At 38.8% G+C, this 26,123-nt stretch overlaps 1 protein-coding gene across 1 annotated transcript in view; it reads left to right on the forward strand.

Annotated features, from left to right (window-relative positions):
* ANK2 (ankyrin 2) overlaps positions 1-26,123 on the forward strand; it is a gene marked incomplete at its 5' end in the record, with an annotated part of 252,201 nt that overhangs the window by 215,661 nt on the left and 10,417 nt on the right. The window contains 9 exons of the mRNA XM_082314755.1: positions 1,221-1,343; positions 3,664-3,696; positions 6,602-6,623; positions 10,458-16,235; positions 17,568-17,642; positions 19,789-19,920; positions 20,434-20,580; positions 21,892-22,177; positions 24,562-24,847. Of these exons, the coding sequence (XP_082170881.1) occupies positions 1,221-1,343; positions 3,664-3,696; positions 6,602-6,623; positions 10,458-16,235; positions 17,568-17,642; positions 19,789-19,920; positions 20,434-20,580; positions 21,892-22,177; positions 24,562-24,847 (6,882 nt within the window). The remainder of the gene's footprint in view (positions 1-1,220; positions 1,344-3,663; positions 3,697-6,601; positions 6,624-10,457; positions 16,236-17,567; positions 17,643-19,788; positions 19,921-20,433; positions 20,581-21,891; positions 22,178-24,561; positions 24,848-26,123) is intronic.

A 26,123-nucleotide genomic window follows, 5' to 3' on the forward strand; every position in this document is an offset into this window, starting at 1 on the left:
CTTCTACTGGGACATCCCGAGTACAACGGAGTACGCTATTGCCATTACATAAAACAGTTTTAGAGAAATGCTTTATGAATGGAAACTGTCAGAAAACGGAGAAAATCAACCCACTCCCTCATTGTCTTAAATTTGCTGTATGCTGCTAGACAACTTTTAAACTCTCTCCCTCCTTTCCAGCAATATTTTTTAAGCTTGTTGTAATTTAGAACTTCATCTGTGCCACCAGCTGGCTTTGGCTATACGTATTTTTCTCCATGATGGATTTTCCAGAATATGTTCAAAAACGTGTGTGTCTCTGCATCTAGTATTTTCAATCTGATAAAGTTAATACACGTGTATCTAATTGTATCCGTTCAAAAAACTAACAATGAGGTAATGCTTTCAGTTGTATTTTTTCTGTGATATCATACGTAATCCTCCTGACATTTATGTTCAAAAGCTAAAACTACATCACCAGTATCTAAAGTTCTAAGTGTTTACACTTGTTTCTACTAACAACTGTGAAAGAGATTTTCCTAAGATTCACTGCAAAATCTTAAAGTATGGCATGATGTAGTTTCTTTTGTAGGTAATAATGGTCACACCTATGAATATATTCCAGCAAATTTCTTCATTCTAAGACTAGAATTTATCAATACGTTTGAGAAAACATTTTGCAAGAGAGGAAATTTTAAGTGTAATCTTTCACTGTTTTCAGCCACTCAGCCAAAAGAGTAGCCAAATGAACAAATGCAATATTTAATACTAAAATTTTGATCAAAGAGTTATCACTAACGTCAGCGTAAATACATATTCTTGCCATATGGGGGAAAATGACTTAGTGCCTTTTGTCACCTAATACAAAAACAAATCTCTGTTATGACCATAAAGTTTGGGGACCATTTCAGTGAAAAATGGGTATTGTAAGTTATCACAGAAGCCCAATCATACTGGAACGTCTCTTCTTTTTAGACTGTGATTACAGTGTTAGGACTGCCTTCTGTAAATGAGTTTCTAATGGGTAAGCATGTACATGCTTGTGTCTTCTCTTGGTCTGACACACAAATAAATCCATATGTATGTTTACAAACAAGCAGGAAAAAAACCCATTATTTTTGCCTACATGGACTTCTCCCACATCTAGTCTCTTTCTGCTAAATAGTTTTGAGTGGCACAAGTAGATCATACAGCAAAATAGCAAAATAACAGATTAAATGTCTGTATGTTTGCTCTGCCAGGTGCGAGATACCACTCAAGAACCCTGTGGACGATTATCATTCATGAAGGAGCCAAAATCTACAAGAGGCCTCGTTCATCAAGCCATATGTAATTTAAACATCACTTTACCCGTTTACACAAAGGTACTGTGAAATTATACTGATCTATAGTCATCAGCATTATAATATAAACAAGAAATGAGTAGGAGGGCAAAATATTGTTAAAGCTTTGTAGTCAGGTATTTTAAAGAAGAATAAATACCACCCAAGGGCTTTCAATTTCTTGGGTTTGGCACTCTTAACGCCAGTGTTCAAAGATGTCATCGAATATTTTCTGAGGACTCAGAAGAGATGACAGAAGGGAGACGAAGATCCAGTTTGCTCTGTATAGCTCCCATGGTTTCATTTGGTGTTGCACAAGACCTATGCTAATCTTATTTCATACAGAAATTTTACCCAGATTCTGCTCAGGGGTGAGACAGGTCTGGGACTCAGTGAGTACCTCTAGGTTCATTTTTTTGTTTTACCAAAGGCTTCCCACGCTGTCTAACCATGTCTTGTGACATCTTTCTGGAGATGAAGTTACCATTCATGCCTGTTTCACAAAGTGTAAGGATCATGTCTGTAGATTGTATGATGTTCTTAAGATATGAATCATAGAATCATAGAATGGTTTGGGTTGGAAGGGACCTTGAAGATCACCTGGTTCCAACCCCCCTGCCATGGGCAGAGACACCTTCCACTAGACCAGGTTGCTCAAAGCCTCATCCAGCCTGGCCTTGAACACTTCCAGGGATGGGGCATCCACAACTTTTCTGGGCAACCTGGTCCAGGGCCTCACCACCCTCACAGTGAAGAATTTCTTCCTTCTATCTAATCTAAATCTCCCCTCTTTCAGTGTAAAGCCGTTACCCCTTGTCCTGTCACTACATGTCCTTGTAAAAAGTCCCTCTCCAGCTTGCTTGCAGGCCCCCTTCAGGTACTGGAAGGCTGCTATAAGGTCTCCCTGGAGCCTTCTTTTCTCCAGGTCCAGGTAGCTGATGTCAGTTGCTCTTCCCTTATCCACCAATGCTGTATCCCTGTCGTAGAAGGCCACCAAATTAGTCAGACACGAGCTGCCCTTGGTGAAGCCACATTGGCTGTCACCAATCGCCTCCTGATTTTCCAGTGCTTTAGCATAGTTTCCGGGAGGATCTGCTCCGTGATCTTGCCGGGCGCAGAGGTGAGACTGACGGGCCTGTAGTTCCCCCAGTCTTCCTTTTTTCCCTTTTTAAAAATGGGCGTTATGTTTCCCCTTTTCCTTTTCCCTTTTCCCTTTTCCTTTTGAAGTGGGAACTTCACCGGACTGCCACAGCTTCTCAAATATGATGGATAGTGGCTTAGCAACTTCATCTGCCAAGTACAGAAGTACTGAAAATTATTTGTCATATTTTTCATTTCCCAATTTGAAAGTTAATGGGCTTTGCAATAGCATTTTTAGCTAATTGCCTTGTTTATCTGTGGTGATAGCAATAAAAGCGTAGTGGACTTGAGCTCTAGAATTTGGAAACTTTATAGCAGTGCCGAAAATATTTTCTTAGACTAGATTTTAATATTACATTGACTTTTGACACTGACTTTTCTTCCTACATCTGATCCAATCTTTGAAGAATCTATGAGTATGTCACATCGTGTAAATGGTCTTCCTTCAGAATATTGTTATAACAGTTATTAATGTACCTGGGGAAGAAAATGGCCCAATATCAAGGGCAGAAAAAGGAGAGGAAAACTCTAGTGTGAGTTAGTATTTATAAATAACAAGATTGAGACCAGTTGAATTCTCATAAACCTTGGGAGTGCCCTTGATTTCTGTTGAAGTAAGATCAGATATTAAGAAGCACTTGTTTCCTTAGAAAGAGTCAGTTTCTTGCTATTCTGTAATAACGTGGATTTTTTACTGCCCTTGTCAGATTAGGAGCTGCATGCCTTTTAGGAATGTATTAGACTGTTTTGCCAAAATCTTGCCTGTTGGTGTTCATTTTTTCTCAGCATTTTTAGCATGTAATATAATATCTTTAATGTAGCATTTTTGTATAATTTAAAAACAACACATCTCAGCGTATTTTAACTTTAAATGGGTAACGTTCTTAGCTATTTTAAGTATTTATTCGTGCTAATTTATGGGTGCAAAAGCATGTATATATTGTAAGTTTTGGTACAAATAGGGATCACGAAGTCTAACACCCAGAAGCAACATTCCTGTTTGTAATTTGCTTGATTCTGTAGCCTTTTGTGCTTTAAACCGTCAGTTTAGTTTTGCCGCTTTTTGACATAAGAAATCAATTGCAGAAATGTACTGCATTTTCTTCTTTTCTGTTAAATGTTGTCAGAAGTTATTTTTTCCTGCTCTCTTCTTCTAAAAAATTTGCATTTTGCCTGCTCTGTTTTCCCTTTCTCTTTTTGCATGGCATTTTGGAACTGAAAGGAATCAGAATCAGATCAAGAACAAGAAGAAGAGGTAATGTTGCTATAACAGCATGTTATTGCTTATGCATACTACTAAAATACAACTAACAGATATAGCTTGGAAGAGTAAATCTGTAGTGAAACAGGCATATCAATCATTAGCTCAGTGCTACAAAAACAATGAAGAGGAGTGCACGTAAAAGGATCTTGCACAGGCTCACTTTTGGAATTTACTGAGTTTAACTTTCCCTGCATTAAAATCAAAGTTTTACTGATTCAGATGCACTGATTTTGGAGGTGTGTAATAGTTCATTTTGCTTTCAGAACAGTTCCTTAATAATGTAAAAATTATTTTGCTCAAGAACAAGCTGTACAAGTATATTTCTTTAAGCTTTATTCTCTGCAGCACAAAAAGGGGGAAATGGGATTGGTTTGTCTGATTCTGAGAACCATCCCACATCCTAAAAATAACATAGCGTTGCTACTAGACTTGTCTAGAGTATTCGGAACCAATGGATCATTGGCATAGTATACTTTTTATCAATACCCCTAAGCACGGTCTGAATATGCTTCCTGTAGTTATTGGTGGTGGGCAGGGAGGAACGGAGGCAGAGGAACAGACCTAAATACAACGGTTACCTCCATCAGCGAGTTCCCTGCTGTTGGAGGGAGTTTGCAACCAGATTGCAATTCAGTGCACTACCTGTACACCTGACAGGGCTACAATTCACAAATCTCATCCATTTATAACATCCAACAGACTGGATCTTACAGATTTCTGAGTTGGATTACTGAAGTCCAGTACAGAATCAGTGTTAACCCAGAAGTTACAAGTAAGTTTACCCCAAGTAAAAGGTGCAGAGTTTTCATCTTTAGCAGAAACTGAATTGCATCTTAAATGGAGAAATGTGGCCAACTCCCCCCCTACATTCCCAGCCCCGTTCTGGCACTTACAGATGTTTCGTAAGTTCTGACCCCTACGTGAATGAGTAACATTAGAATAGCATCCCCACGTTTTGATGATGTTCAGCTGTTGGAAACAAGTAAGGGTGCCAGCACTGTGAGAATATCCTGCTCCCCAAAGATGATGGGCATCTTTTCCATGAACTGCAAAACAGAGTTCAGAATTTTGGTTGCGTGGATTGCAGTTTCCTGTGGTTATTAGAGAAATGTTAACCACTCCTATTTCAGTGCTGAAATACAGGCACTGCCAAGCGAAAGCATGGCCAAAGTTTTTAAGCTAATTCCCACTATATTCATTCAGAAGGTAACATTTCTTATCAGGTGATCATTCAGTTTTGTACCAAAAGCACAAAACTAATTCTTTTAGCCTCTGTAATGCTGTTTATGCATTCCCAGCAAAGTCCCCAAAAGTTGTTTTTAACAAATCTATGCTCTGTAAAAGCAATGTAAAGGATATTGGAAAACTATTTTTCCAAACATTGATGACTTCTTATATTTTTAAATAAGAAACTAAAGCACAAAAAGACAAGCTCATTGATGGCTATAAACACCTTCCATTTAAATTTTGTTTTGTTTACTTTATTCATTTTTATGTTAATAATATTAATTAATATCCTGACATAATTCCAGACTGATTTGGAGGAACTTAAAGTAAGGAGAATTAAAGTATGCTAGGGATCCTAGGCTACCATGTAGGGCGATCTGTGCATCAGAGGAATTCATACTATTATCGATGTGTAATACACGCTAAGTGTGAAGTTTAATAACGTGAGCCTAAAGGATTGCAAGGCATATGTGAACATGTAAGTGTTGCCAGTGATTTACTTGTATTCATTTTCAGTTTATGGAAAAGCAAGAATTAGTAACATCTCAACTGAGACAATATATTGTATTTATCTTTATAAAGAATACTTTTAAACAAGTAAAACCTTTTCAGCACTCACTAAAAAACTATCTTGGGGGCTTTAACATACACAGTATATTGTATCAGCAGTACTGCATAGCTGATTTTCATTCCTCACAGTCATCCTACCACCACACATTTGTAGAGGAAATGAAATGTTTAGTGCTACTTCTGCCTTTGCATACTTCTGCATATCCAAATTTACACAACAACAATCTTTTTTTGCTTGTGTGGACAAATGATTGTGCTAGCAGAACTGAAAAAAAGTCAAACTACAAGGCAACTTCAAAAATTTGCTTCTTGAATTTTCATAGTCTGACATTGTATCTTTTAAAATGTTTTTTTTTGGCAAGGGCTCTGTTTTCTTTTGAGTAGCAGTAAAATTGTATGGCTTTTTCAATCTATACCCAAATACACTCTGAAAAATCAAAAAGATGACCTCTGAGGGCCGTCACTGCTTCCATTTAGAGGTATCAATAGCTATTAGTGGCATCGGGTCCTAGTTCTTGCCTTAGGCAGTAGCACGTCTGCCGTCATTTCTGCACCTGCTTTTCATCATCACAAAGTAGAGGCAAAAATGCAAACCGTGATCTCGGAATGAATATGTACAATGAAACTACGTGTAAAGCATACTAGTTGCCTTCCAGATGGGACATACGCCTTCAGATGACCATACTGGACTTTTTTGCTTTAGATAGGAAGAAATAAATTAAGAACAATGCAACAACATACCCTGGGTTTTGTACATATATATATATATGTGTATATATAGAGAGAGAGACACACACCTTTTGAATAAAAGTCCGGATCCTCTGTACTGCTAGTCACATTTAAAGAAAATACATTGCAACATTTTGCATCTACTATTGACCATAACTATAGCAAAGTAACCATTTTTCTGTTATTAGAAACACTAAATAAATTAAGCCATGCTTTTATTATTTTAAGTACATTCTTGGTTCCATTTAATCAATGAATCTGTGTGTCTCCATACATGTAGTGGATTTGACTCAACCTGTACTACTTCACTAGTGACTTTATGTATATTGATTATATTCAAACTTTTTAATTTCCCTTTTTTCTCTTCCAGGTTGATATGACTTCAGAAAAAAGTAAGATTTTCTTTTTTTTTTTTTTTTTTGAAAATGTTATAAAGCAGTTTGTATGGAAGATGGTTAAGAATAAAGATAAGCATGAAAGAGAGCTAAGCTTTAACTGCTGTTGCTAATAACATCAATACTTTAAAAATGTAATAGAAAACAATTTAATACCAAAGCAGCTATCCAATTAAATACATTTTAACATATAAATTAACAAGTAATACAGTTTAAAACAGTTCATCTAAGCATTTACTTTCCTTTGACATCCCTAGTGATCCCGCTATTGCTATTTTGCTTGTATGAATGCTCATCCCTCCGCTTTTTTGTTTTGTCCATTTGTTGACACACATTGTTGCCTCATATTTGAGATAAATGACAGTATCACTTTTAATGAAAATGAATACTGTAATATATTTCATTAAACTCATGAAATACAACCATGCAAAAAAGTGATACTGTCCAAAGTAATCAGGCTGTTTAACCCTTCTCCCTCCCGCCCCCCCAACTTTACTGTGGTGAAATATGGCTGGAGATATGACTGTTAAGCTTGGTACAGCATATATACCCTTTGTATATACAGAATCATCCCATTATTACTAGAAACTGAGGGTGAGTGGTACACAATGCCAAAGATCTCCTTTAATGAAGATGCAAATCAAACAAATATATATTCAGTCTGAAGAGCATCTCTAATAAGAACTGTTTTCAAATGCAGTGATTTCTTAGATCTGTTTAGGAAAAGAATGCCTTCTGTCTTTTTTCCAGTTTAAAGCGCAATGTCTTGCCTTTTTTCTACATTGCATTTTAAGGGTCATTTATTCTTGATGTTCTGTGTACATGCTTTAATTGGCAAGACGACAGCACCATGATCCTGAAGTCAAATGGATGATCATTCCCCTGTAACCTCCGCTGTCTAAAGCAGAAATGCTTCATCTAGAGAATAAAAGACATCAGGGTGACAAAATAGTTAATAACTTGGTGGGAAATCGTATTCACCATGATTAACAACATTATTAGTATCAGATTTTTGCTCTAGTTCATTATTATTTACACCAGGACGACCAATTTCATCAAGGTGGAAAAGACACACTATAGTATAGCCAGCAGGGTGGAATTTCAGTTGCCCCGTGACTCACCTTGGCCATGGGAAATGGGAGGTGAATTCAACAGAACAGTAAAACCTACAGGTGAAAACGGGCTTGAATGCTCCCCTTGCCACATAATTATTTGTACAATGCAGTACTGCCCTACAGTAATACATTAACAAACACAAAAGAGACAAACAAGTGCCTGCTTAAAGACCAGTGAGTTGATGGCTCACATCATGATATCCAAATTGCTGGAAAATATGCTTGCAACCAAGCGACTTCTTTTCAGGCAGTTAACCCAGTTCCCTTATACTTCTGCTAATGGTCTCTTTAGTTTAAATAACTTTTGATTGCAATGAGGTAATATACAAGTGACTGATTTTTCAGCCCAGTGGTTGCACTGTTCAGTAAGAACAGTAAGGACTCACATGTGCCTGTCCTTGGTTTGGGAATAATTGTTTACATAAAGGGAAATGGATCTATGAGACAACTCAGAAAATCTTACCCATGTCAAAATACTGCCAAATTCACCTTCATGAATTGACATTAAATGTCCCAGCCAGAACCAGGATTAGAACTGAATTAAAACAATTTCCCACTGAGAAAAGCAGCAAGTGATAAAATCAAACAACAGAACCTCCAGAACACCGTAATAAATGGAGAGATTTTTATCAGCGTCTTCTGTTTCAGCTGTTCTACTTAATCTAAAGAATTATTTGCACTTAGTTTTCAAAGTTACATTGAGAGACAGAGCAGCCACCAAGACAGTTGTGCTACGCTCACCTTCCTTGGCAGCATGAACGGCTTTGTGATACGAACACTGGAAAGGTAGAAGCACTTCGGCGCAGGTGTGAGGGAGGCCAACGACGTCATATCCAGAAGCTTGTAACATGGCAGGGAACAGTACTAATCTGGGACATTAACGACTACACTGCCTGTCCTAAAAGCTCCTTGTCCTGCACTCTACCAGCTGCATTTACTGACAGCTACTGACCATTCCTGACAGTTCAGGAGTTCTCTTATTTTCCTCTAGTAGTAATGCTACCACTGCTTCCTCACTCTGCTACCTAGCTAGGCCACAGAGAACCCCAGCAAGCATTCTTGCTACCAGCCACACGCTCTTTGGATAGTACTTGTGTTTTTCTTCCCACTGGAGCTTCTTTGCTTCAGGCTGATTAACTTGACTCTTTGGCCAGTGAGATAGTCATCCATTTGACATTTATGAAAAGATACATTACAAATCTACAAAATTACTAGATCGCATTTCAGTATGCACTAGACAGTTCACACTAAAAACAGCAGCACCCAAGCACCACATTTTCAGCACCAAAATCACCCTCAGCAATCTGGTTGTAATTAGTGTACAGTGCAAACATTTAGCATTCATTACACACAAGAGAATAGTGTAGCAAAATAGATATTTTTAACAAAAAAATACAGATAATTATGTATTGCTTAGGTTCTCCTTATTTGCCTTACTACTTTGACTTCTAGACCGGGGTGCAGAAATGTGTCAAGCTTTATGTGATGTACTACCTTTAAAAGAAAAATGTACAATTATAATTTCTGAGCATTGCATTCTGTTCATAACTTGTTTCAGGCCTCCAATGTTTCATTCTGTTCAATCTACGTTTTCTAGCAGTCCTTCCTGAAATTAAATATTCCCAGCAGGCAGTTATGGCATAATGGGAATTACCTACATCCAGCTTACTGTATATTGATTGCACAGATTAGACAAATATTTCACCACAGTATGTTTTATAATATTTTCATGTCTCTTTAATTTATATGATTAATTTTTCGATTGTTTTTTAACTGAAGCTACATACCCAGCAGCATTTGCAACACCTTTGCTTTGCATGGAAATAACTTGCCTTACATGAATTGGATGTATGTGTCTAGTGTGACTGTCTCTGATTTTTGGTTGCCATACATGACATTTTTGAAAACTTTGAAATCACTTCTAAGTTGATTCACAGTTTTTTTCTTATTATCTCTCCTTTTCTTCTCTGTCTTCTCTTTCCTCAGTCAATTCATTAGTTGTCAATGAGGATGTTCCAAGGAAAGGACCATGCCTCTTAAAACAAAAGAATGTTTGTTTAATTGTTTAGGTGTGAAATCCCCTTAGATGAAATGCCGGTTTGCAGCTGATTCAGATCTCTACATATTTGGTCATATTTTAGATTACTGCAGAATTACTTTTAACTTTTTATTTTGGTCATTAAGAAAAAAAAATGTTAACCCAATGTTATTCTGACAGTTTGCTAACACTGGCTTTCTCTTAGAGGAAATCGACTTTCAATCAGTTCTAATGCTTTCCCCCTTTTTTCTTGTTTATTTTTATTTGAACATTGATCTGTAACATCTGAACAATCTTGAGATGCCTATCTTTGTGTAACTTCACTGTGTTTCTTCTGTTTTTAATTTTAAATTTTGTTGTTGTTGTTTTGGTTTTTTTTTAGTGGTGTCCTGATTTGGTTTGTTACAGCTTTGGTAACGTATGTGTGGTTGTGCTATATTGATAAAATTAAGCAAGTTATTTCCTGCCATTTTCCTTTTCAGTTTTTTTTTTCCCTCCCCCCCGTTAGCTTTGCTTTGCTCTTGTACCCTCAGATCTTGTGGATCCACCATTCCCAGCCCATTTTGTTGACCTTCCTACCACTGCAACCAAAGACTGTCATTTTCAGTCCTGATTACATTTTCCAATCTCTATTTTTGATTTCCATTTTACTTTCAATGTTTTTCGTTCGCATCAAAGATGACGAGACAGAATCTACAGAAACATCTATCCTGAAAAGCCATCTGGTTAATGAAGTCCCTGTACTAGCCAGTCCAGACCTGTTGTCTGAAGTTTCTGAGATGAAACAAGATTTGATCAAAATGACTGCCATCTTGACAACTGACCCTTCTGATAAATCAGGCTCCATTAAAGTGAAAGATCTTGGAAAACCCACTGAAGAAGAGCCAGGAGAGCCTTTTGAAATAGTTGAAAGAGTGAAAGAAGACTTAGAAAAAGTAAATGAAATTCTGAGAGGTGGATCCTATACCAGAGAAGAACATGTTTTGCAGAAGTCCCTTTCCAAACAAGAACTTGTAGAAGAAGAATGGGTCATTGTCACTGATGAAGAAATTGAAGAGGCCAGAAGAAATGCTCCTTTAGAAGTCACTGAACCTACCTGCGTAGAAGTCAGGGTAGGCGAAGGGACGACAGAAATGGAGAAGCCAGACATGACAGGAATGGTAGATTACCTTACAGAGGATTTAAAAACATATGTTTCTCTTCATGAGGTACAGCCACAGGCCTTACAAGAAGACTTGGTAGAAGAGAGATTTGAAGCTGTAGTAATAAGCAGGGATTCTGAAAAAGAGGGACAAGAATCTCCAACAACTGAAACACTAAGTCCGCAGGAGCAACACAAGCCAGCCTTAGAAATTAAAAAGCCAGTTAGGACAAAATTAAGAGACAAGCAAAAGCAAAAGGAAGGCAAGATGCACAGCAGTGAAGAACAACCAGGACTAACAAAGCTCACTTCAGATGAGCCGCTAGGTGAGGAACCTGGCTTAACACTGACAGCTGCTCCTGAGGCTAAAGCCGTATCCCCTGTTATAGAGGAAACTCCTATTGGTTCAATAAAAGATAAAGTTAAAGCTCTTCAGAAACGAGTGGAAGATGAACAAAAAATACGGTCAAAACTACCTGTCAGAATTCAAACAAGAGAAGGCACTGCTGAAAAGGCTTCTAAAAGACCAGCACAAGTCAAAAAACCGGTAGCACACAAAGCACAACCGCCTGTTTCACCTTCTTCTAAGACAGAAAGACTTGAAGAGACCATGTCAGTTCGTGAGCTGATGAAAGCCTTCCAGTCAGGTCAAGACCCATCCAAGAATATATCTGGACTGTTTGAGCACAAATCTGTCAAACAGAAGCAACAGCTCCCTGAGAAGGAAACAACCCGGAGAAAAACAACTCCTTCACAAAGTGAAACGAGGCGAGTATCAAGCCACAAGACAGACAAACCAAAGGACAAACAAAGCACGATATTAAAAGCAGAGAAAGAGCCGCAATCAAAAAAAGGAAAAATGCACATTTCTACTGTCGAAATTACCAAGAAAGCTGTAAGTAAAGAGCAGGTAAAAGAGCAGAGCAGCAAAAAACCAACTGAACCTCTCCCTCCAGTATTTGATGATGAAAGTGCCAAAGATACAGCGGTTGTGAAGGGCAGGACTTCTGATGACCAAGGAGATACTGACTTCCAGATCAGCCCTGACAGAAAAACCTCAACAGACTTTTCTGATGTCATTAAAGAAGAACTGGAGGATAATGACAAATATCAACAGTTCCGACACCTTTCAGTGACAGAGGAGGGAGAGCTTAACTTGGAGCAAGTACTGACTAGTCCTTTCAGTGTTGCTTTTCCCACAGAGTATGTGAAAGATGGGTTCCTTCCCGCTCTTTCTCTGCAAAGTGCTGCTTTTGATGGGAGCTCAGAGAGCCTTAAACACGAAGGTGTGGCTGATTCTCCAGGTAGCCTACTTGACGGAACCCCTCAGATCAGCTCTGAGGAAAGTTATAAGCATGAGGGTCTGGCAGAGACTCCCGAAACAAGCCCTGAAAGCCTTTCATTCTCACCAAAGAAAACTGATGGGCAAATTGAAGAAGCTAAAGGAGCAGCTAGAGCACACACAACAGCAGAAACATGTTCTCCGAAGGAACTCTCTCCAAAGGAAGATGAAAAAGGTATTACTGAAAGACAGCTAGATGCTGTTACTGAGACTAGTAAGTCTCATTCTGACCATGTATCAGAAGAGCTTGTACCTACAGCCTCTGAAGAAGAGGCTGATAAACTTAAAGAAAGTAGCTCAGCTTCCATTATGGAAGATATTAGCAGGGATAAAGAATCCAGAACCACTGCACATTTAACTAAGTCTTCTGAAACACATGACACTGCTTTAGAGAAAGAAAAAGATATAACCTGTGAACGCCGTGTTGTGGTTAGAAGTCCCCAGAAATTGGAACTTTCACTTGCTAGCCATGATAGTGAAAGCTTTAGCCCAGTTGCAGATGACTCTTTGGCTATAAGTCATAAAGACTCACTGGAAGCAAGCCCAGTGCTAGAAGATAACTCATCACACAAAACGCCTGATTCTTTGGAGCCCAGTCCTATGAAAGAGTCTCCTTGCCGTGATTCCCTTGAAAGTAGCCCTGTAGAACAAACAGTGAAGGCTGGTATTTTGGGGCAGGGTCCTCTTCAGTCTGTTCTTAGCAAAGGAGAAACCTGCCCAGAGCTGGCATCGGTGCGTTCCAGGATTCTCCGTGACCCTGAGGGAAGTGCTGATGATGACAGTCTAGAGCAAACATCCCTCATGGAGAGTTCAGGGAAAAGTCCTCTTTCACCTGAAACTCCTAGTTCTGAAGAAATTAGCTATGAAATCACACCTAAAACAGCAGACTCACAGGCACTGTCAAGCATACCAAAGTCAGCCATGATCCCTGAAGTCAATGAAGAACCAGAGGATGATTCAGAAAGTGAACCAAAGAAGAGATTCACCCCTGAAGAGGAGATGTTCAAAATGGTGACCAAAATCAAAATGTTTGATGAATTAGAACAAGAAGCAAAACAGAAGAGAGATTACAAAAAGGATTGCAGGCAAGATGAATCTTCTCTAGTTGCTGATTCAGAAGCTGCCGGTGAAGCTGAAGAAGCAGAGTCAACAGCTGCGGAAGAAAAAGATATACCTACAGTGGTGATGTCTGCAGCTGAATCTAGAAAAAGTTCTTCCTCTTCAGAAAGCGAGCCGGAATTGACTCAGCTAAAAAAAGAAGCCGGCTCAGGCCTCTTAATGGAGCCTGTGATCCGAGTGCAGCCACCCTCACCGTTACCATCCAGTATTGACTCCAGTTCTAGCCCCGACGAAGCAGGTTTTCAACCCATTGATGCAAAACAGTGCTCTATCAGGATAGGTGCAGTTAAAGCAGAACAGGATAAGCTGACAGATGATGACAAAGAGGAACCACTTGTCCTTGGGGGCAGCTGTAAGGCTTCCACAAGAGAATCAGGCACTTGTCATTCTGATGGTTGTGCATCAGCAGAAATGGATGAATCAAAATGTGGCAGTCCAGATGACAGTGAGACAGTTAGTCCCAGTGCCCCAGTCACACAGTCTGGGGGTACTCTGTCTCATTCCGTTGGTGACAGTTCTCAAAAAGAAATTCATGTTGAGTCTTCGCTAACACTACAGCAATATGATACTACTGAAAAAGATGTCGAACCCACTGCATTGTTAGCACACGCAGATCTCATTTCTACAGGGGCTGTGTCTGAGAAAGCAGGTGATAGTTCTTGTGGACACAGTACCACTGGGTGCTCTGTACCACAAGATGGCAAACTGGCTGAAGATGATACCACAGACCATTCTGCTTTGGGAAGTGATTTGGGAAAAGCAGATACAGATTTTGAAACGTCCCAAAGAGATATCCATGCTGAGGAACCCTTACCAGAGTATTCACCCCTTACCACTGGAACAGTGGAACTTGAAAGTTGTGTAGTAGATGCTGCTGAAAGTAGTGCTCCTTATATAGTAAGCCCTTATGAAAACGTGTCTTCTGAACATTTCTTTACTGACTCTGAAAGTAAGGTAGGATCTGGTAGAAGTCTGCTATCTAGGGAAAACTATTCTATTGAAGAAGGAAAAGATCAGACTGGTGAAGCTTTACTTAGCAGAGACACAGGTAGTGAATGTCACTCTTCAGAGGAAGTTTATATGGAAATAGAGCCAAAACCAGAGGATGAATTTCAGAAAATGTCACAAGGGTCTTCAGCATCAGATTCCACAAATTTAGCTGAATCTGCCCTTGGGGATGTGAGAGATGAAACAGAGAAATTGATCAGTCAAGTTGTCATTACTAAAACTGATGTGGATTCTGACATGTGGAGTGAAATACGTGAAGATGACGAAGCTTTTGAAGCTCGGGTGAAGGAAGAGGAACAAAAGATATTTGGGTTGATGGTAGACAGGCGGTCACAAGGCACAACACCTGATACTACACCGGCCAGAACACCCACCGAAGAAGGGACGCCACTTAGCGAACAAAATCCTTTTCTTTTTCAGGAAGGAAAGTTGTTTGAAATGACTAGGAGTGGAGCCATTGACATGACCAAAAGGAACTATCCAGATGAAAGCGTTCACTTCTTCCAGATGGGGCAGCAGCCTCAGGAAGAAGTTTCTTTATCTGAAGAAGTGAAAGAAGCAGCAGAGGTGGAATCTTCTAAGCTGAAGAGCTCACCAGATCCATTTTTGCCTTCAGAATCAGAGGACTCAGATATACACGAAAAAGATACATTGAAATGTTCACCCCCAGCATCTGAGTCTAGTGATATATCAGAGGAAATGACGGGTGAAGGTGTCAGCGTAGGCACCACAAAAGCAGATCTTAAATCCAGAATTCCGATTAAAATGGGTATTTCAGCTTCCTCAAAATCACCAAAGAAAGAAACTGCTGCCTCTGAAGCTGAGCCCCTCTCCAGAATGGAGACTGACATGGTTGATAGCAGTCAGGTGCCTTGCCCTATCTCTCCTGAGCAGTCTGTAGTAGAAGATGAATTAGATTTTTCCAAAGTCACTAGATTAGTTTGTTCTGAACAGGGTGAAGAGTCCCCAGACTCTTCACCAGAGGAACAGAGATCCGTGATTGAAATCCCTACTGCTCTAATGGAGACAGTGCCTTCCTGTGAAAGCAAATCCAAAATTCCTGTAAGAACAGCAGCTGCTGCATCGCAATGCTTGCAACAATCGGAAGATGAGAGCCTTCCCACAGACGGCTTCCTAGACAGCTTGCAGTGTGAAGGAAAAGATGACCAAGCAAAACCAAAGTCTAAAATTCCTGTCAAAGCAGCTTTCCAAAAAGCCGAACAACAATACACATATGCAGACACATCTGTCCGCAAGCTAGAGTCACCCAAAGCTCTTGACATGACAAGCAAACTACCTATGAAACAAGATAACCGAAGTAAATCTGAATCTGATGCAAGTATTCCCATGGACCCAAAGACTAAACGTTCAATAAAAGCTAGGAGTTATGCTGAGGCAGAAGCAGAGACCAGGGAGAGGGAGAGAGAGATGAAGCTTGAGCTAGACTCAGATGAGGCAACAACAGGAAGACCCAAGGTATTTTCATCACGGTTGCCAGTTAAAAGCAGAAGCACTACAGCCTCCCGCAGTGCTTTTAGTCCCACAAAAGAAAGTAAGGAACATTTTTTTGACCTTTACAAAAACTCCATAGAATTCTTTGAAGAAATTAGTGACGAAGCTTCTAAATTAGTGGAAAGACTCACGCAGTCAGAGAGAGAACAAGAATTAGTTTCAGATGATGAAAGCAGTAGCGCCCTAGAAGTTTCAGTTATTGAAAATGTGCCATCCATTGAGACTCAGCAGTCAGTTCCTGAAGACATCTTTGACACCAGACCCATTTGGGATGAGTCTGTAGAGACTCAGATTGAACGTATCCCTGATGAAAATGTCCATGACCATGCTGAAGGTATTTGCCAACGACTGGGATTCCCTGTGCGACGCATGTCATGAATTAAACTTTTTGGTTTTTTGTTTTCTTTGGGGCGTGTGTGTGCGTGTGTGTATGTCTGTATACACGTGTAACGTGTGTGGCATTTTCTTTTAAGCTTTTGGTGGTTAGTTGTGTATTTTTTTTCCCCTGTGAGCTGTGTTTGGTTTTTTTGTGTTGTGTCTGTATTTTTCTTGTCTGTGAAACAATCTCAAGATTGCAAACCATGAATGCTTATGGGAAGTGTTACCTTAATAAACAAAAACACTTCTAAAAATATATATTGTTTTACCATTAAACTGATTGCTCAGGTCATGCACATTTTGGCTTTTGGCTTTCCCTGGCCCTATTGTTAACTATTAATTTTTACTAATAATGAAATATGTGGGCATTGATTAAAACTGAGACAGGCAAATTCATTGTCTTCTGAGTTGTTACACAAAGAAATCTGCAGAAGTTTTAAACAATTAAGTTTTTCACGTTCCTTTTTATGACAATCTGTGTCTCCAGAAAATTCTGTCTCACCAGTAACTTCAGTACAAGTTTTCTGGTGTTTGGTTTTCCTCTCACCTACTTGTGTACTACTACTGAGTAGCCATGATGGAAATCCAGTAGCTAAAATGAAACATGCCTATGTCATTAACCCTAAGCAATTTTCTGAACCTGAGATATCGCAATCCACGTGTGCACTGAGGGAAAATCAAAATTCAAGTTCTGCCATCCTCAAATTAGCTTTGGGGATGGGAGGAACAGTCAGTCTCACTGTTACCGAAATAAATGAAGACTGGCGAATGAACGTCTGATTTTTCCTTGCCTTCATCGTAAGTATTTTGTATCACTCCCTAGTTGAAAGAGTCAAAGACACTTAAATTAACAATATCTCAAATACAAACCATAATATGAAGTGCCATGCGAACTGTTTGAACAAAACAGAAAGAACATAATTAGAAGCACCAGTCCAGATGAATTTTTCAACCTTGGCATTTACTAAGGAAGCGTGGAAAATTATGGCTCTTGACTTAGTTGAAGTCTTCAATTTAAGGTTAGATTTAAGTTTTAGAATAAAATGCTTGATTTTCAAATGGAAAATGTAGCTAGTCCTGTGCTTTTTGAAAAATCAAGCTTTTTTTTTTTCTTTTTTTTTAACCTGGGGATTTACAGTCCTCACTTTAGTTACACAGTTGTACCAGACTGTCCACATTTAGATTACAGCAGTTAGAAACAAAAGCGCTTTCCCTTCTTGGGCTGCATCACCTATGAAAATGGTTTTTAACTTGTAAAAGGCAACTTGTGGCTCTCTTTGACCTTTAGATCAACAGGATGACCAGGAAAGGACAGAGGAAAGACTGGCCCACATTGCTGATCATCTTGGATTCAGCTGGACAGGTAAAATGCATGTCGTGTACTCCAGAGAGAAAGGAGGGGAGCATTCCTCGCTTTGTTCATGTTTCTTTCAGGTCATTTCCTGATTAGCTAAAGATGTTTTATAGAAATATTTCAGCAGCTTACTGTCTTCTGGCTACTAAGATTCCTATAGCCTATTAGGTAAGAACTCAGGTGCAGAGGTGAGGCCGCTGCACTTGCTGTGGCATCTCCAGAGGGAAAACTGCTAGGATGGGAGAGTGACAGAGAACTGGCATACGTTACTCTACTCTTTCTTGCAAAATGCGACAGCTCTGGCTAGAAGATAAATGACTATATGAACAAACATCATCTGTGTTCTGGAACTCCTGAGCTGGAAGGCCACTATAGGGATAAATGACATCAACTTCTTTTCTACAGAACTGTGCTGATGAAAAGGGACCTATTTGTAACAACTGTTTAATATTGTGGAATTAATAGATCTGGGGACAAGTGAAAGTAACACAGAATGAAATGCAGATGTCTGTCACTGAAAATCAGCTCGAAAGCATTTACAAAGAAAAAGAGCCATGCAGAAATCTCAATGCTGTGTCAAACTCTGCAATCCAACAAAAAATTGCTGCAAAAAAATTAAATCAGGTCTACACTTTTCTGTATCTATGCCTGCAGCAGTACCGCGCTCCTGAAAATAAGCAAGGCTCTAGGACAGTTGTATACCAGAGAAAAAATGTTAGCTCCTTGATAATGAAGATTGTGCTCTCTACTGTTTTTATAAGCATCTTCAGAGTATATGCAAAACATCGCTGATACTTTTGCTTATGTTACCTCTTTCTTTCCTGTCCTCTATGTCAATCCATAGAGAAGACTGGGAGTATATGTCACTCATCCCAACATGGATTATCTTGAAATCAATAGGGCTCGGGCCTGTGCAATGTAACAGATTAGGAATCTGCTGAAAATTTTATATAAATGAATAGACAGTTCGGAAAACAAAACTAGAAAAAATGGATGCTCATCAAATTAGACATTAATATTTTATAGCATTTTATGCAGGGTAATACACCTGCATAAATATTCCTGTCTTACATTGTGGTAAAGATTGATTATAGTAAAGATTACTATATCCAATGTCACTTTGGGAAATAAAATAGTGGTTATTTTTTGTTTGAACTACCTAGAATTTGAATCCAATGTGTAGTTACTGTATATTTGTTGAACTTTACAGTTGCACCAGTTTACAAGCCAGCCTGGAAATAAGGTTATCTGGGGTTTGGGGTTGGGGTTCCCTTCACCCTGTTAAAACATGACACCCTCCAAAATCAAGTCCGTGCCACTATAGCGATAATGGCAGTGCAATAGAATATGAATCCTTCTTTGTGAAAGAAGCAGAAATTTGGAGACCAGGAATGACAGTAGGAATCTCACAAATTCTCCATGGCTTTAACTCGTTTGATGACCTGCTTCAACAGTTGCATCTTAGTTTGGTGATGGCAGAAAGCTGCTCCTGGTTCTGGATACAATAAACATGTTACAGACTATTAAACCATTTCTCTTTTCTGGACTGCAGTCTGAGCCTATGTACATCAGAAAGACATCAGTTATTCTTAGTTTCATATTTTCAGGTTTTGGTTTTCAACTGTAATTCATAGACATTTACATTTCTTTAAATGAAACAAGTCCAGGGGAGTAGTAGTACTATGCTTTAATCTAGCCCTACAAAATGCCATTACTTAAAATGAATTATTTTATTAGATTTTGATCAAAGTTTCTGAAACACTCAACATTTCAGAGGATGGAATCTGCTGAGCATGGTGCTCTGTAGCTAGAAATATTTTTATCTGCTCATGTGCTATTTCTGCAACTGCACTCTATTTGATAGCTTGTCACTGCTAAATTTTGTCAGTAGTGTTGTGTCTCTGAGAACTAGGAATGCTAGACACAAAAAATAAAAGCTCCCACAGACCCATCACTTCTAGGCGTAATGCATATCTGTCTTTGTCATGAACTTACTGCTTAGCAATGTCTCTGAATATAACACAAGGTACACAGAAGCAATGAGAATTTGGTTTCAGAAAAGTTTGTAATCCACTTTGCCGCTGACAGCCATAAAATAGATGTAAGGTGGGGAAAAAGAAAAAGACATCTTTACAGAGATGGATTTCTTTTTCAGAGCTAGCAAGAGAACTGGATTTCACAGAAGAGCAAATTCACCAGATCCGAATTGAAAATCCTAATTCACTTCAAGACCAGAGCCATGCGCTCCTCAAATACTGGCTTGAAAGGGATGGGAAACACGCAACAGGTTCGTTTCCAGTTATAGTACATATAACTGTGTCCGATTTGCTAGTTGAGGTGACAGATGTGTGATATAATCACAAAAAGAAAATGTTGGTAAAATTTAGGCTATAGAAAGAATGACCATAGATTGTACTTAATTTTTTTTTAAGCTTGTCTGTATAACACAGCATATCAGGATTCTCAGAGAAAATAGTTTAAGCTTGTTCATTTGAGGGCAAGGCAGAACATCTTCCAGCAAAGAAAGAGTGGAAAAACACTGTGGCCTCTTTTTCCTAAGATGAAAAATGTTTCGGGAAACTAAATTTGTTAAAGGAAAAAACAAAATGAGTGGTAATTTTTATAGGCAGCCCTTCAGTTAATTTTGGATTTTACACAGCAATGGTTCTAAATGCATGGGTATGGTATATATGATATTACATTGCTCAGTATCCTAGATATGCCTTTCATATGGAAAACAGAAGGGAGAGAGCACGTGCAATTCTTAACTCAGCTACATGGTGTCGTTCTAATGCCACAGATACAAATCTTACCCAATGTCTCACAAAAATCAACCGAATGGATATTGTTCACCTAATGGAGACCAGCGGCATAGATTCCATGCAGGTCCACGGCACTCGCACGTACGCAGAAATTGAACAAACAATAGGATTGGACCATAGTGAAGGTAAACGTCTCCTGATCCACACTGCCCAGGTTATCTAGTCTAAGCACTAGCTTCTGTTCTGAAATGTTTGACCAGGATAATCTGTTAACTCGTATGACTGAACCCTAGAACCTCGTTTTGAAAGCACAGATAATATGGATGAATGCAAGCATGACCTCACACAGGTATAAGATCTCTGCATTAGCTGATTCTTATATAGCAAATAAAGGAATGTTGTCAGAAACTACTGCAAATACTCATGCCCGGTTTGTTGGGTTTTTTTGCTTATACAAGTACTTTCATAAAAGTTGAGAAGGTTGCATGAGGATTTGATCAAGATTTGTGAAAGGCAAACTACTCCATGCTTTGGAAAAGCCTTTGGATTCAAGGATCCAGGATATTGTAATTCTGCTATGATTCTGTTGGATTTCCTAAGTTTAGAAGTTCAGTAGATTAGATGAATACTTGTAAACTAAAGAAACACCTCCAAATAATGTGAAATAAAATTCTCTTTTCTGGAAGTGATACTTTTACGTCCTTAACTTAGTATTGAACTAGTAGCTCGGTAAAGTACTAGACAGCTGCAAACATCCCATCTTTAAGAGAATGTAGGAATAGAAGGTTGTTTGCTTTAATTAGCATTCTAGTATCACAACCGATTAGTTTTAGAAAGTTAACCTCTATGTCCAGCTCAAATTTAATAAAAGCAGTTATGTTTTCCCCCAAGCTATCCTTCACAGTTCAATAGGTTCCTAGTGAATGTGGCTGGTAAGGAAAAACAAAAGCCCAAGCTTGTTACTTGTAGCCTGTGGAACAGAAACACATATATTATTTCACGTTTTTTGCAGAATGAGAGCCCTTGCTTTGAGATTAGGGCTTGGGGGTGGGTGGATGTGTTTATATGCTTTGAAGCACATAAATTAGCTAGTTCTTGCACCTAGTCCTCTCTGAATTTCTTTGTCCATACTTGTGTAGTTATTTTTTCCATAAGCAGATAAATAATGGAGAGGGGGGGAAGTCACTAAAACCTATCCTAATCTGCTGGAAAAAACCTGTTGTGAATCTTCTTTCATACTTTGAGGGCTTCAAGGTTAATTCCTCTAGGTAAATTTTATTTTGCCTGTTACTGTCAAGATTCATTATTTGGCAATAGTACTGGTAATCCAGTGTTTCTTCAGCTACTTAGAGAGGTTATATCCTCTCCCACTCAAGATGTCTAAAATTTTGAGGTAATGTGTTCCATCCAGGGATTTTAAATGCACATGGAGAATGAAAAGCATTTCTTGCATTCTAGTAAGACTTGTAATGACATTTCTCATCTGTTTTTTAAAGGGTTTTCTGCACTGCAAGAAGAAGTGTACAGTTCAAGACATAAGCAAGAAGAACAACATAGACTACTATCTAAAGACAGTGAGCCAACTGAACACCCTCCTATTGTCTCTGAGGAAGACGTGTCTGTCAGTTATTCTCCTTTTCAGGACAGTACTCCCAGGAGTGAGGCAGAAGTATCAATGGCTGAGCTCCTGAGACAACCACAAAAGGAACAAGTAGAAGCTGAATTCTCAGGGAAACCCCAAGCTGTGCCAGAAAAAACATCTGCTCCACAACGTGAATATTTGTAAGTGTCAAAAGACCAGAATGAAACCTATGTGGAACAGATTCTCTCTCCTCTGTATAAGAGGAGGATTTTACAGTTTTCTTTGAAACGTATGAACTCACTAGAATTTTCCTCCAATTGTGTGCACTTGTTCATTAGTTCCTACTGCAGGTTTGACTTTCTAATCCATATGGAGGAAGCCGTAAGGATTAGGAGAGAAAGTCATTTTGTCACTGTGAACACAAAGCAACGATCTAGTGTAGTACATATAAAAGAAAGGAAGGATAATGTAGAGGTGGGGTTTTTTTGCGAACTGTGTATATATTTCATATGTTAGATGGCAAGTAATGTTAAACTTAATGGAATTAACACTAGAGGGGCCTTTCTTCAACTTCAGGATGGCTTTTTCAATTCAGGCAAAATTTTCCAACTTAATCATTACTTACAAAACTCATAACCGTGCATTAGGAACTAGATTTTTAAAAGTAAATTTCAGATGGCCAAAGGAACAGAAACAGGGTTTTATACAGACAAGACAAAAGTAGTTAAGGGAACAACACATGATAGAGTATAGGTTTACAAGACCTGCACAGCAAAGCCTTGAATTCTGATTTGGGGCTGTCAGTGGGGTTGGTTTCATTTGGAAAGGAACTTGAAAAGGATCATGTTTCGTTCTTCCCACCATCCCTAATCATGTGCCCACGCTGAGAACTCTGTGCAGGGTTGAGTCAGGTATTCATAGGCTAGCAAAATATCAAGGATCCCCTTCCAAAGAAGTGTGATTTTCCTGGGAGTGATTAGCTTTGATGTGGAGATGCAGCTCCAAACAGTCAAAGTGCAGTTGAGTCCAGCAAATGGTATTTTGGGGATCCTTTTGCTCAAGATATGCTTTATGCCTAGGAGAGAGTGCGGGAGACAGAAAACAGCATCTAAGGTAGAGGACTTATGTTGCACTGATAGGCAAAAATACCTATACTTCCTAGTGATTTGCATGAGGAAATGAATGTTTTTGAGGAAAAGAGAATACATGTGAGACAATATTGCCAATACTAAATGAGAGCAGTGATGACAGGGGAATATCACTACACTTCATGTCTAGTTTGAACTAGGAGGAAAATTGGGCTAGATTTAAATAGCTCATAAGGAACACATACTAAAAGGAATTAGACAATAATATGTATAGTCTGGTGAATGGGAAAAAAAGGCTGGATCAATACTGTTTAACTTATACTACAATTAAATATTTTCTTCTTACTTTAGAGCAGAGTTGTTTCAAGGGCAGTAGCTGGGGGAGGACAACAAATTGTCAAAACTCAACTTGTATCGGAAAAAAACATATATATTCAAGTTATTCTATTACTGTTATTATTACTGTTACCTACTCATGGGACTGGTTATAGAGAAGGGAATCTGGACTCCTATTATTAAAATGTAACTGTTTCCTCAGTTAATTTTTAGGATGAGAGGGGGGAAAAAAGGAAGCATGTAGATGCTAGCTCCAAAGCATCTCAGAAATTTTAGAAGTGGAAAATTTAATTTTTGCAGGCTCATTATTTTTCAGGCTGTAATGCTACCAGCTTTGATATAGTTGTCTTTTTTTCTTTTTACCAATATACATGAAAAGAGAAAAGTCAACCTCAAAAGAAGATTCTAGGTGGCGAAGCGGGTAATGTTTTCACAAATCAGAAGTGACCTTTTCAAGCTAGTATCAGAGTTATAAGGCTACTTGATAAAACTCAGTTAGATGAGAGTTAGCTTAATATCTGAAGTCACTATTATTCACCCATAAGCAACAGAAAAATATTGCATGTACATATGCTTTAATATATGTTTTACCTTTATATATGTTACATAGGAATGCATGTAATAATACGTTTAAATAACTTGCAATTAAATCATAGCAATGTTCAACAGTGAAAATAACATTACAAACAAAATAAGATTCTCTACTAAATTTCTCTACTAAATTTCTGTTTGATAAGGCTCCAGAATTCTACATAGAAGTTCGTCTCTCCTCACCTAGAGTTGTATAGCTTATAATTAATGTAGTAGTTGCTTCCCATCCATCTGTAGTGATCCAGTCTCTTTCCCCAAAAAAATAATAGGTAATATGTAGATTTGTGAGGGCACAAGTGACAGCAAAGCTCTCATAAAGCCTTTACAAACACCAAGTTTTGCAGAACTGGGTGCAACATTTGGACATCCATTTTGGAGACTTGTGTGGGTCAGGAAGACGAGAGGGATGCCTAGTCAGATTGCTCCATAGTTATTGTCAAGGAGTATCAGTTATTTCTAGACTTTGCTAGATGACAGATGACATAATACTTATGAGTGCATAATGTTCCATTTATGGAAATTGGAAAGCACTGCATGGTAGTAACTTCCCTTGAACCTGTAATTCACAGTGTCACAAGTCCAGGAACAGACCAGTCTACAGCACCAGTAGCTGGAGAAGCAGCAAGCGAAAAATCTGCACACAGCAGTGCGGCAAAGGAAGAGAGAGAAAAACCATCCCCACAGCCCCCATCAGCTGCTCAGAGAGGTGACTCTCCCATCATCCAAGAGCCCGAGGACCTCCAGCTCCACCAGGATGACCTCTCTCCAAGGAGAACTAGTCTAGTGATAGTGGAGTCAACTGATGAGCAGACAGAAAAGTTTGGAAGAGGCTATGAAGAGGAATCTTTAGAAAAGGTAAATAACAGCTTTCCCTCAAAGTCATTGACACAAAAGAACAAGTTTTGTCTCGCTCCTTCCTTAAGATGAGAATATTTTTAATCAGCCTAATGAATCCCCATCTGCAGTGAGTCTTTTCTCCTTTCCTCTGTGGCTGGCTATAGTCATTTGTGTAGACGTTTTCAAAGCTGAAGCAAAACCCAGATCCTAAAGTCTAGACTGTAATTCTGGTTCTGCTACCCTTATTTGTCCTTTGGTCTGTGACAGTTATGAATTAGTGTAAAGAACAGGTGCAGAAACAAACCATGTACAAGTGAAAGCTGAAAAACAGATGTAATGAAAGACAAAGTAATAACATTACAAGCTTATGAAGAAAGGCAAGACTAGCACAGAGCAGCATGAAGGATGACATGAAAAATATTGTAAAGTTAGTGAGATGGAAAAGAAGCAGCAGGATGTATGTTGCAAAATGCTAAAGATGTACTGGAAGAAAAGAATTTGAGAAGGGTGTTTATGTAGCATGCAGGCAGTAAAGAGAAATGGAGGCAGGAGATGGAAAAGAAGAACAGAAATTATGTGAGGTAGGTCATTGGTTGTGTAAGACAAAGGAACCTTATTGCAATGTTTGGAGAGGGGAAGACGTCAAGAGGCAAAGAAAGCAAGCAACTATATGGCTGTTAGTGGGGAATTTAAATTACTTGGCAGATAAAGGTTTAAGAACAAACAGCTTTGCCTGTTCTAAGTGAAAGAAAAGAAGGCGTAATTGGGCAGGAAATTAGTTTTATCAGTTAAGTCAGAGCAGCGAAAGCACAGTCTACTTGAGCAGAAATTGTTTCCTGTTTTGACATTCACCTAGAAACAGGCTCTTCTTTCTTTGCTGCTGACGGTGCCAAATGTACCACCTCTAGAATGAAGAGTTTCAGAGCTTTGCGTCTGGGATCTCAGAAAAGGTTGAATATAAAACGTGTAGGATAACTCAGATGTTGAAAGATTAGCTACAGTAGGACTCCATACAATGGCTGCTGTAGGAAAGGCTGCTCTCAAAGATAATGTACTTCTTTTTCCCTCCAGTTCTTTTATTGAAGTAAAACAACAACAACCAGCACCACCAAAAAGAAACACACACACACCCCCTTATTTATTTTCCCCTTTATGCTTTTATACTGTTGATATTTCCCAAGTAGTTCTTTTCAGCTTCTCTTTGCCTTCTGATCTCTTCATTGAAATTTTTAATTCTTCCTTATGCAGGAGAGAGAACAACTTCAACACTTGTTACTAATTTTTCTTGATCTTT

Source organism: Platalea leucorodia (assembly GCF_965183815.1).
Source record: "Platalea leucorodia genome assembly, chromosome: 6".
Taxonomy (NCBI): domain Eukaryota; kingdom Metazoa; phylum Chordata; class Aves; order Pelecaniformes; family Threskiornithidae; genus Platalea; species Platalea leucorodia.